The sequence below is a fragment of the Erinaceus europaeus genome, chromosome 19 (assembly GCF_950295315.1).
Source record: "Erinaceus europaeus chromosome 19, mEriEur2.1, whole genome shotgun sequence".
Classification (NCBI taxonomy): domain Eukaryota; kingdom Metazoa; phylum Chordata; class Mammalia; order Eulipotyphla; family Erinaceidae; genus Erinaceus; species Erinaceus europaeus.
The window spans coordinates 49,804,056-49,816,598 of NC_080180.1; the positions used below are offsets into that span (position 1 = coordinate 49,804,056).

General features: G+C 43.4%; 1 protein-coding gene across 4 annotated transcripts in view; it reads right to left on the reverse strand.

The window, feature by feature from the left end:
• The window catches only part of TMEM131L (transmembrane 131 like), a 163,809-nt gene that overhangs the window by 49,599 nt on the left and 101,667 nt on the right, over positions 1-12,543 (reverse strand). For all 4 annotated transcript variants that reach the window (XR_009546375.1, XM_060178926.1, XM_007529449.3 and 1 more), the window contains exons 8-16: positions 11,047-11,124; positions 10,463-10,616; positions 7,928-7,986; positions 7,532-7,640; positions 5,724-5,817; positions 5,478-5,631; positions 4,084-4,254; positions 2,473-2,542; positions 1,276-1,393 (exon numbers count right to left, since the gene is read on the reverse strand). Coding sequence is in view for 3 of the 4 variants with exons in the window: in XM_060178926.1 (XP_060034909.1) it covers positions 1,276-1,393; positions 2,473-2,542; positions 4,084-4,254; positions 5,478-5,631; positions 5,724-5,817; positions 7,532-7,640; positions 7,928-7,986; positions 10,463-10,616; positions 11,047-11,124 (1,007 nt within the window). In the remaining variant the exon portion in view is untranslated. The remainder of the gene's footprint in view (positions 1-1,275; positions 1,394-2,472; positions 2,543-4,083; positions 4,255-5,477; positions 5,632-5,723; positions 5,818-7,531; positions 7,641-7,927; positions 7,987-10,462; positions 10,617-11,046; positions 11,125-12,543) is intronic.

The following is a 12,543-nucleotide window of genomic DNA, read 5'->3' on the forward strand; positions in this document are numbered from 1 at the left end:
CTCTCCATTTCTCTCTGTCCTATCCAATAACAACGATATCAATAACTACAACAATAAAACAACAAGGGTGGGGCCAGGTGGTGGCGCACCTGGTTGAGCGCACGTATTACAATGCGCAAGGACCTGGGTTTGAGCCCCTGGTCCCCACCTGCAAGGGGAAAGCTTTGCAAGTGGTGAAGTGCAGTACTGCTGCAGGTATCTCTCTGTCTCTCTCCCTCTCTATCACCCTCTCGATTTCTGGCTGTCTCTATCTAATAAGTAAAGAAAAAAAAAAGAAAAGGAAAAAACAAACAAACAAGGGCAACAAAAGGGAATGAGTAAATAAATATTTAAAAAAATAATCATGTATGTTAGTGAGAGTGTACACAGACATAGGCCGATAGAAATAAAGCAAAAGTGATAAAAGTGTGAATAGATGGTGAATCCAGAAGAAGAATGTCTTGTACTTTTAGCTTTTCTGGGTTGTGAAATTTGTCAAGAAGAAAGAGAGATGAATTATCATTCAGCACCACCATTTTGATAAGGTGGTATGATAAGTGTCTCCCCATGCAACAGTGTTGGGACATGAACATAATTAGCATGCGGCTGACATCAGCCTGACGAGCAATACTACGGACTTATGCAACCCCACAAAGGATTGTGGGTTTACAGGAGGTAATTTAAGTGAGTGTCTGCCGAATGTCACTCTGCTTCTGCTGCCCTTGCCTGCTCTCCTTCTCCCTGGGACCTGAACATGTGTAGCTGGAGCAGTGGATACTCATTCAGACTCACGGCTCCCGCCACCATGACTAGCCCATCTTTGTCCCTTTGCCTATTTTTCTGTACGTAAGTAACCGTGATGTAATAAACCTCTCTTCTATTTAAACCCCAGACAAAGCCATGGGAAGTTTTATTTATTTATTTTTTTTCTATAAAACAGAACACACAAGAAAACATGAAGGCTTGTTAAGTAACTAAGTCAGAAAAAGAAAGATGAATATGGGATGATCTCACTCTCAGGCAGAAGTTGAAAAACAAGATCAGAAGAGCAAATACAAGTAGAACCTGGACTGGAGTTGGCGTATTGCACCAAAGTAAAAGACTCTGGGGTGAGTGGGTGGGGGGAGAATACAGGTCCAAGAAGGATGACAGAGGACCTAGTGGGGGTTGTTCTGTTATTTGGAAAACTGGGAATGTTATGCATGTACAAACTACTGTATTTACTGTTGAATGTAAAACATTAATTCCCCAATAAAGAAATTTAAGAAAAAAAAAAAAGAAAATGTGAAGACTTACTTGCAGACATCACCGTTTTTTAATTTCTTCCATCTTTCATGCAATTTGTTTGCAAGCTCAGAATCTATATCCCAGGTAGACTGATCCAGAGACAGGCTCCCTTCCCAGTCAGGGTTATCTAAAAGGCAGACCAGATTTAATACTGAGGTTCACAGAAAACATCATTCAATTTGTAAGCAACGCTGAGGCCTGACTGACGAACTCTAACAGAAAGGACCAGGGAGTGAATTCACACTCCACCCCCTTGCTCTGACTGCAGGTCTGGAAGTTCCTTCAGTTCAATGGCAAACAATAGATCAAATCAAACAAACATGTATAAAATGAAACTAAACTGAATTATGTAAAGGTAGTAATAAACAAAAAAAGACACATGGCTCATGAATACAGCTTGAAGCAGGTTAAAATGATTCTTGGGACAGTTTTCCGTCTAAAAGGTGAAACGGCTCCCATGGACGTGCTCAGCATCATCTGAGCCTTTCCATTCACCCTGAGGAGTGCTGATGTGAAAGGTGTACGATTCCCAAAGGGTGAGAGCACCCAGGGGCTCAGCCCGCGAAGGCATATGCTCACAAAAGTGGTCTCTGACTCGCCTTACCAGCTCAACGTATCTGTTCTGTCTTATCTGTACCAGACCATATGTCAACGAAAACATAAAGTCCCCTAGGTAAGCCTCTGTATTGTAAAGCTCTCCCTACATTCAATATCTTGATCAAAGAAAAGTCAGGGGAGCAGATGGGGAACCAGGAATAACCCCTCTATCAACCATAAGGATTTGGTCTCACACAACTAGCAACCTCAAGAAGATATTTTGTTCCTGCAACTAAAATCTTCAAATGCCATTCAATTACTGTTGTTTTTACGGACTTCTTGTCTATTCTTTATAAAAGCATCAGAATTTTCCTTTTTTTTTTAACCTTGGCAATGAGATTGCTATAAGCCAATAGTATGTACAAAAAAAGATCCCTTTCAAAAGTGCAGGTGACTAAAGGTGGTGTAATTTATACAAGCACCTCATGTTTTAGAAGGATCAACAACTTTAAGTCATTCTGTTAGTGAACAAGCTCTCCGGGAACAGAATATGCTGTAATTACGTTCACAGGACGAATTACTCCGTCTACAATTGCTATTTTTTCCTCACTACCTCCCACCCAACCCCAAACTAGAATTCTACAGAAAGTCTAAGGGCAAAATACTTACCTGCTTTGGATTTTCCCATGAAATAATGCATGCCACAATGTGCTATCACTTCAAAACCCAGACTCCCTTCCTAGATTGAAAAGTAATATATGAATATAACTTAAAATACAAGACTACACATCAAAATCCCTAACGCACGCACACGCGAGGCCAACATTGGCCTTCCACCTCGGTGAACTTGGCTTTCACCAGAAGCCAAGCTAGAAAGTCATTGGTTGGCTCTCTGCAACCTCCAGCCAGAGATCTGAGCAGCCGCTCATCACAGGATGGATGACTCGGTGACCGGTGCGGGTACTATCGGGACCTGGAATCATTACCTGAGGGACAACGGGACACCGAACAACCTTCTGAACTAAAGATGAATCTCAGGACGTTTTTAGTAGGCTGCTTCTGTGGGGTACTGGAGAATGAGCCAAGGGCTCCTAGATATGGGAGGATACTGAGTACACTCCCTGGCCCAACTGTGAACAATTCCACAGAGAAACCAAGGTACCAGTCCGCCACATGGGGCTCTCATGTGGTGCTAAGCATGGAATCCAAGGCCTCATGCAAGACCCTGGGTGTATCTGGCCTGCTGAGCTACCCTGGCACCTAGTAGGATATTTTAAATAAACTAAAATCTGTATTCCAGTGCACTGAAAAACAGTGATAATCTATTGTAAACTCCTAAGCTGCTCAGGGCATCTAAATGAATGTCCTACTTCAAACCATAGGTATGGAAAGCACAACCTTCTACCTTTACACATACTTGGAACCTGCCTGTTCCCTCCTGAGGTCACGTTTATATGCATCCCTTTGGGGGAAAAGGGAATTTTCTAAGAAAGCACCACTGCTTAGAATATAAGTGAATGAAGTTATCCCTGCACACTGCTATGTTCAGTTGTACAAGTCCTTTCTTTAAGCTCATAGCTAAGCACAAGGCATTTCTAACTAAAACACCAATGCTGCTGAGTGAGGAAAATCACAGAGATGGTTGCATGAATGTCTCATAGTGAAAAACCAGAATCCAGCATCATACAAATAAATAAATTAAATAAATAAATAAAAAGCAATAACAGCAACTACATGAAAAAGAAATAAACATGGGGGGGGGATGAGACATGTTTGAGATAAGATCTAAGTACCATCTGCCTTGATTTTAGCAAGCAATGGTCATACTTGTGAACACTTTGAGGCTTAAGATTCGGCCCACTAAAGAAATTCAAGGACTATGAGCGACCGAGACAAGTCTGAACAAAGCATCAAACGGCCTAGCTCATCTGCAGTGACTGAGAACAGTGACTGCGAGCTCGGCCGCATTGTCTATGGCAAGCACATCCTCATTGCTCTCCAGATTCTGAAAATAACTGAGACCCGCCCACTGGGACGCCTTGTTCCATTCAAGAACCTCTAATTAGTTTAGAAAAAGTGTGCTGCCTTTCAAAGGTTTTCATATCCAAGCAATTTTGCTAAGACTGGCCGAGGCTGACATCCTTCAATTTCTTAGATAGCCTTAAAGAACAGTGGCAGATACTTAGCCAATAAAAGCCAGACACGAGATAATGATTGTAACAGGATAGAAACACTGGTCATTATGAAAATACTACACACACACAGTTTTGCAGACAATACCTTGATCGGTGCAGTGTGAATCTGAAGAGGTATCGCAAAAATAGCACCTATGTTTGTAGTCAAAAATAGATTGGTGAACAGATTTACGGCAATATCTCTAACAGCGAGTTTCAAAGAAAATATATTCCAACAGCCTGGAGGTAGAAATAAAGGGCCAGTGAAATTCAGAATCTAAAAAAAAGAGAGAGAGAGAGAGAGAGAAATAACTTTTCCTAACACTACTATTTAAATATAATATAAAGTTATAAGTAGTAAATGTAAAGTATACTTAAGTTCTATACTTTGGAAATACAATTTTATTCAATATTATTTCCAGAATGAAGATTGGAATAGTCTGTTTCAATGACCTTACATTTTTAACACTCAGATATTTAACAATGCTGTTGTTCAATTTTGCAAAAGTTGGGCTGGGGAGGCATAATGGTTATGAAAAGACTGACTTTCATGCCTGAGGCTCTGAGATCCCAGGTAGCATAACCCACACCACCATAGAACAGAGCTGAGTAATGCTCTGGTTTTGGTCTCTCTCTCTCTCTCTCTCTCTCTCTCTGTATTTCTCTTTCATTCAAAAATAGAAATTAAATATATTTAAGATTTTTTTATTTTGCAAAAGTTATTTGTAATTTCACGAAGGGGGTTTATAAACATCTACTATTTAAAAAATTTTTTTAATAATTTTTATTTATTTGTTGAATAGACACAGCCAGGAATCAAGAGGGAAGGGGGATAAAGAGGAAAAGAGACAGAGATACACCTGCAGCCCTGCTTCACCACTTGTGAAGCTTTCCCCCTGCAGGTGGGGACCAGGGACTCGAACCTGGGTCCTTGCACATTGTGACATGTGTGCTCAACCAGATGTGCCACCACCCAGTCCCCCAAGCATCTACTATTTTATCATGATATAGGCTGATTTTTACTAAAGATCTTAGTGTAGATTAAATATTACAATATTTTTTAATAATGTAAAAGCAAATATCCATATAAATTATGTCTTTTTTTTTTTGAGCACTCTGAACACTAGTTTTAAAAAAAGAGGACAAGTGGTCTGGGAGGTGGTGCAGTGAATAAGGCACTGGACTCTCAAGCATGAGGTCCTGAGTTTGATCCCCAGCAGCACATGTACCAGAGTGATGTCTGGTTCTTTCTCTCTCTCCTCCTTTCTTTCTCATTAATAAATAAATAAAACCTTAAAAAAAAAAAAAAGCTTTAAAAAAAAAAAAGAGGACAAGAGAAACCGAAAATAATTCTGAACCCATTAACAGGTAACAACTTGCTTCAAAAAAAAAAAAAATCTTGGTAAATAAAATAAAATTTCATCAAGATTAATTTCAGAACATCCAGCATTAGACAAAGGTTCAAACAGGCTAAAACTTGGAATGAAATGCCATAAATACCTTCAAAATGTGCCTAGCTTCCTTGGAAACAGACACCTCATTCACCACAAGGCCGCGGTCCAGATGGTTGCGGTACCACAGTGACCAAAGTCCTGATGTGTTTTCATGAGGCTCGAGGTGGAACTGGCTTGCAGAAGAGTCCATGCGGAAATACCTGCAAATGAAGGACAGGCATGTGACCATCAGATACCAAGCATCAGACGAAAGCAAACACGGGTGTCTCCGGGGGCTGTGGAAGTTCCTTACCCGTGCATCACAGAAGAGGAAAGGCATGCTCTCCGCGGTGGAGCGCTTCTTGCTTTCTTTACATCTTCTTGAACCCCACTGTCACAGGATGTAGCTGTTTTGGGGTACAAAGAAATATATGTGAAGCCTAAGTCTCATTTCTTTCTTTCCACCTGAAGGGAACCAAGATTCCGGTTTTACTGACAATGTCCTAATAGTATTATTTCTCCATCTCTGCTTAAAGAAAATAAAGTGCAGTGGATATAAGTGGTGAAGTCCATTCTCAAACACCCCTGCCTTTCTTTCTTTTATCCTCCCACCCCTGCATTTAAACATCCTCTTATGTCGTCTTTTGAGGGGAGAAAAACAAAGCATTAACATGGTGTGGATTTCCCGTTACAAAGGTCTGTATTCACTCTAAATAAGAGTACAATCCTTAGATCTGCCCAGAAGACAAAAGAGAAAGAAGAACGTCAGCTGGGAGGGGTGGAGCGGGCAGTGGAGGCAAGAGCAAGAAGGAACAGAGGAGCTTGGAGACGGCTCAACGGCTAGAGCACAAGCCTTACTGTGCCATGAGATAAAGAAGTAGATGAAGGAGATAAAGAATTAGATGAAGATGATAGTGAAGGAAGAAGAGCAGGAGAAGGAGAAAGGAAGAAAGAAAAGGTGGAGAAGGAGGAAGAAGACAAAGAAGTGGGGGAGATGGAGGAGAGGGCAATAAAGAAGACACAAAAAGGGGGAGTTGGGCTGTAGTGCAGCGGGTTAAGCGCAGGTGGCGCAAAGCACAAGGACGGGTATAAGGATCCCGGTTCGAGCCCTGGCTCCCCACCTGCAGGGGAGTCGCTTCACAAGTGGTGAAGCAGGTCTGCAGGTGTCTATCTTTCTCTTTCCCTCTCTGTCTTCCCTTCTTCTCTCCATTTCTCTCTGTCCTATCCAACAACGATGACAACAATAATAACTACAACAATAAAACAACAAGGCAATAAATAAAATAAATATTAAATTTTTTTTTAAAAAAGACACAAAAAGGGAGCCGGGTGGTGGCACAGTGGGTTAAGTGCACATGGCGCAAAGTTCAAGGACCGGTGTAAGGATCCGGGTTCGAACTCCTGGGTTGGAGCCCCTGGCTCCCCACTTGCAGGGGAGTCGTTTGACAGGCAATGAAGCAGGTCTGCAGGTGTCTGTCTTTCTCTCCCTTCTCTATCTTCCCCTCCTCTCTCAATTTCTCTCTGTCCTATCCAACAACGACAACAATAATAATAAACAAGGACAACAAAAGGGGGAAAAAGTTTCTTTAAAAAAAAAAAGACACACAAAAAGATGATAATGAAAACAAAGACAAAGAAGAAAGCACAACCTACATAAAGAGCAGAGCAGCCTCATTCCCTAACATCTCTCCTCTGTCACAAGCCTTTCCTGAGCTGATCTGCGTCACTGATACTCATATTAACAGTCTGGTTGTTATTGTGCAGTGGGTGCTTAAGTCCACTTCTCCCTGACCATCTTTTTCATTCTTTGCATTTTAGATAAGAGACAGGGAGGAAAGAGAGAACTACACCAATATCCATAGAGCTTTCCTGGTGCCGGCCAAGGTGCTGGCTCAGATCCAAAGTCTAAACCCATGGTGAGGCACCCCTTCTACCAGATGGGCAACCTCCAGTCCCCACTCCCCCCAAAAAACAGTCTCTGTCTCTCTCTCTCTCAAACACACACACACACACACACACACACACACCAAGCCTCGTCTGATCTGTGATTCCTAAAAGCAACATCTTCACAACTAGGTGACAAGATTCCAAAGACAGTTGCCGGTGTTTTTTAATCTGTACCTTTGCAAGTGAAAGAGGCGATCTTTGTGAAGTTGGTGGAGGAAGTAGGCAGGGGGACAGGTTCAAACTGCAGCACCAGAGCATCCCTCTGCATGGAGTGACGCACATCCTAGAACAGCAATGACACAGCATGACACTGCTCGGTCAGGATAGCACTCCAGTCTGAATCAGCTCTGGAAACCACGGTGTGCACATAGTGTCCTGAGCCACTGTTCTATGACAGCAGTCAGACCATTACGGGGGAGGGGGGACATGCACAGACAGACACAGCATTAAGTAAAGCGAGGGAGAACAGAGACAGCTCTCTCTATCCATTCCAGAGAATTCCTCTTGTCCGGTAATGCAATGCACCCTTGTTAAGCTTCAGATGGACTTGAGAGAAGCACGGACAATTACCTGTATCCATATCAGGCTGTTTCCTGAGTGCAAGATATACATATTTACTGTCGGATCATCTGTCCAAAAGAATCAGAGCAGTGAGATTAAAACAAAGTGCCAGCTCACCCTCATGGCTTAGTGCAGCCGTTAAAACATCAACATACACATTTCTATTTGAGTGGGGGGAAAAAAAAAAGATGTGACTTGTTTTTCAACACTGATTGCAGCTGATCCTGGGAACTATTTTCGGCGGGGTGCACTTTGAAGTAGTAAGTAAAGGGACTCTTCAAAAAAGACTGACCTCCCCACACAGGCTCCCTAAATCTTAGCACTCAGTCTGAGCTCAGGTCAAGCTGCTCCCACTCCGGCCTGATCTAAGCAGCTGCACGGCTTCAAATAACGCTCTGTTCTTGGGTTGAATGACAGCTCCTTATAGCCATGGCCGAACATTCTGGGGGGAGAGAAAACCCTGGAATCTCAAACCCAGCTTTCCTTTAAGTCTCACTCAAAGAAATGCTCCACATGGGAGTGGGGGGTTTCCTGCACTGATGTCCACCTGGCAGTTACAACAGGCAACAGAGCTATGAAGCCAGTGGCAGGGAAGGACCAAGTCTGAGGACTAGGAAGTTCAGGGCTTTTAAATAGTACCTAAGGGCACCAATACAAAACTGTATTTTAGAAATGCTTCTTTTTCTGAGTGGGTATGGATACATAAACATTCCTCCCACCCTCTCTCTCCTGATAACCAATTAATAAGTCCACACACAGATTACATATGTTGCCTGCAAAAAAAAATTTTTTTTTTTTAGGTCTAGGGCTATTGGTTTAGTTGCCTGCACTATGAATCCGCTGCTTCTGTGGCCATTTTTATTATTATTTTTATTTTAAAATTTTTTAACTTTATTTATCATTGGATAGAGACAGAGAGAAATTGAGAGAAGGGGGAGATAGAGGAAGAGAGATAGAGAGACACCTGCCTCACCACCTGTGAAGTGACTCCTCTGCAGGTAGGGAGCCGGGGGCTTGAACCGGGATCCTGACCGGTCCTTGCACTTTACACCAAGTGCGCTTAACCCGCTGTGCTACCGCCCGACTCCCTATTTTTTTTTTTAATAGGACAGAGAGATGTTGAGAGGAGAGGGGAAGATAGAGAGGGCGAGAGAAAGACAGACACCTGTGGACCTGCTTCACCCATTGTGAAGCGACCCCACTACAGGTAGGGAGCCAGGGACTCAAAACGGTATCCTTGCACAAGTCCTTGTGCTTTGTACTATGTGAGCTTAACCTGGTGTGCAACCACCCACCCCACCCCCCTGCAAAAATTCTTAGAGAGCCAGGCAGCGGGGTACCCAGCTGAGTACACATGGTACTATGCGCAAAGACCTGTACTCAAGCCCAGTCTCCACCTAGGAGCCTGAGGGGTGGTGAAGCAGTACTAAAGGTGACCTTCTCTCTTCCTTTCTCTCATCCTCACTTGCAATGTCTCTCTGTCCGATCAAATGAAAAAAAAAGAAAAAGGGTCTGGGCAGTGGTGCATCCCATAGAGCACACGTCTTACCATGAGGAAGCACTTAGGCTCAAGCCCCCAGGCCCTACGTGCTGAGGGGAGGCTTGATGAGTGCTGATGTGCTGCTACAGGTGTCTCTCTCTTTCTTCCCACCCCACCCCCATCCCCAGCCTCTCCTTCCCTCTTGGTTTCTCTTATGTCTATCCAAAATAATTAAACTTTTAAAAAGTGAACAAGAGGGGGTCGGGCGGTGGCGCAGTGGGTTAAGCACATGTGGCGCAAAGCACAGGGACCGGTGTGAGGATCCCGGTTTGAGCCCCAGGCTCCCCACCTGCAGGGGAGTCGCTTCACAGGCAGTGGAGCAGGTCTGCAGGTCTTTCTCTCCCCCTCTCTGTCTTCCCCTCCTTTCTCCACTTCTCTCTGTCCTATCCAACAACGAACAACATCAATAATGGCAATAATAATAACCACAACGAGGCTACAACAACAAGGGCAACAAAAAGGGGGAAAAAATGGCCTCCAGGAGCAGTGGATTCATGGTGTAGGCACAGAGCCCAGCAATAACCCTGGAGGGGGAAAAAAGTGAACAAGAAAAAAATTTTTAAAAATCTTTGAGAAGCCTAAAATAACGAGTTAAGTTACTTCTGCTAAGCAGGGCACACCTTTTCAAAGGTGAAAATGCACAGGTATGATCTCTCCCACTCATGAACGACCAGCCCCTCAACAAGTACTATAAGACAGCGTGGCGTAGCCACGTGGGCTTCTGAAAATCAGAAAAACTGAGCCCCCACACCAGGGCTTCAGATACTTTAAGGATATTTCTATCAGACTGGTAAAGTCCCCAGGAAACTCAGAATAATTTGCAGTTGTCACTCAACTGACTTCAAAAATACCACAGCCTGACTAGCAGTGCCAGACTGACCGGCTCTAAAGAAAGCCAGGCCCTTTGCCTGGGACAGCGGTGGCACAATCTACAAGCAGATGTGACGGAAGACGGTGCTCTGCAACCAACACCTATCAGGGGGCTGTGTCCACACTCCCCTTACCTGAGGTTCCAGACCGGTCGGTAGCTACGTAAACAACAGAAAGGTGGTCTAATAAATCTTGGGTGTTTTCTGCAAATTCCCTTGAGGCGTTTACCACAGTTATGACGATGCTCATCTGTAGCTGCAGAATATCAGCCGATCCCTGGAAGCAACTCTGTGTTGGGAGGAGGTGGGGAAAAAGAGAATAGCTCAAAGCATCATCTGGCTTTTTTTTTTAAGTATTTTTTATCTTTATCTATTTATTGGGTAGAGACAGCCAGAAATTGAGAGGAAAGAGGGTGATAGAGAGGGAGAGAGACAGAGAGACACCTGCAACACGGCTTCACCACTTGCAAAGCTTTCCCCCTGCAGGTAGGGACCGGAGGCTCGAACCCAGTTCCTTGCACATTGTAACATGTGCGTTCAACCAGGTGTGTCACCACCCGGCCCCCAAAGCATCATCTGAACTGTAGCCTGTAGTGTCAGAAAGAGCAAAGCACTTACAGGAAGGGAAGAGGCACTCTGAGAACAGACAATGCTTTTATGCTTTTTTATCTCCAAGTAAGGAGGCAGGGGTGGGGGTGGGCTCCATATTTTAATTGTACCTTTAGCCACTGGCATACTTTATTATGTGAACTGCATTCCAGTTGCACCTGCAAGAGGCTTGTGTTAGTGGTTTCTGCCTGAAAGAAGAAAAAGAAAGGGCGGGGGATAGTGATTACTTAAATGAAGAAAGGCTCAAACTAGTGCCATTAATAAACAGTCTAGTATTCATTCAGAAGCTACATCTATTCATTCGTTTTATTCATTCAACGAGTTTTTGAAGAGTTGCTGGATGCTGGGTATCATCCCATTTCCTGGAGAGTAACTGAAAGAACAGAGCAAAATCTGTTCTGTCACTGAGCTTAGCTTCTAAAGGATACCATTAGCTGTCCCTTGAGCAAAATGAAACCCCCTATTTTGACAATGAGCAGATAAACAATGTTCTGAGTACACACAGGAACACTGCCATCGGCCGTACTTGTGGACAGCTCGTCTAGACAATAGGCAGCAGCTTTTCTTTTACAGTTGTTCACTGGCAGTAGTCAAGCAATTGTTTCCGTGCGCGCTTTCCATTCGAGAATATCCCTATGAGCTATGAGGAAGCCATTAGGTTCTGTCCAAAATGCAACTGGCTCTCATTTTGAGTCAGTGGAAAAGTCACAGGATGAAGAGAATGAAAGCAAACAATGGTGACTAAGTTAAAAGAACCCATCAAAGCCCACTACTGACTTGGGGTGGGTGGTGTGTGTGTGTGTGTGTGTGTGTGTGTGTGTGTGTGTGTGTGTGCACTTCTTATTCTGATCTGAAACATATTCCCCAACAATGTTTGAAGAAAAGTCTGTATCAACGTGTACTGTTTTTTGTTTGCTTGTTTGGTTTTATTTTGTTTTACATCAGAGCACTGCTCAGCAGTGGCTTATGGGGGGTGGGAGGGGGAAGACAGTGAATCTGGGACCTCAGAGCCTCATGTATGAAAAGTCTTGTTTTATTTAATTTAATTTTTTAATGTGCATAGACAGAAATTGAGAGGGAAGAGGGAAAGAGGGAGAGGGAAAGGGAGATGGAGAAGGAGAGGGAGAGGGAAAAGGGAGGGAGAGGAGGCCTGCAGGACTGATGGGCAGGCATGAAAGCCTTTGGCATAACCATTATGATATCTCCCCAGTTTCACATAATTTTTTTAAATTAGTATCTACAATTTTTTTAAATTTTTAAATTTTTTAATGTTTTTAAATTCTATCTATAACAATTCAACTACAGGTAAAGCCTGACCAGATAATTCTTTTTCCCTGAAATATTTCTTCAAATTTTGACAAGTGTGTTAAAAGTTCAAAGTATAACTCTGAACATGATTAAAAATACTATTTGCAGGGGCCGGGTGGTGACACACCAGGTTCAGTGTACATGTTACCATGTGCAAGGACCCAGATTCAAGGCCCTCGTTCCCACCTGCAAGGGATGAAGCTTCATGAACAGTGAAGCAAGGCTGCAGGTATCTCTCTATCTCTCTTTCCTCCTCTACCCCTCCCTCCACTCAATTCTTCTCTATCCTATGGAATAAA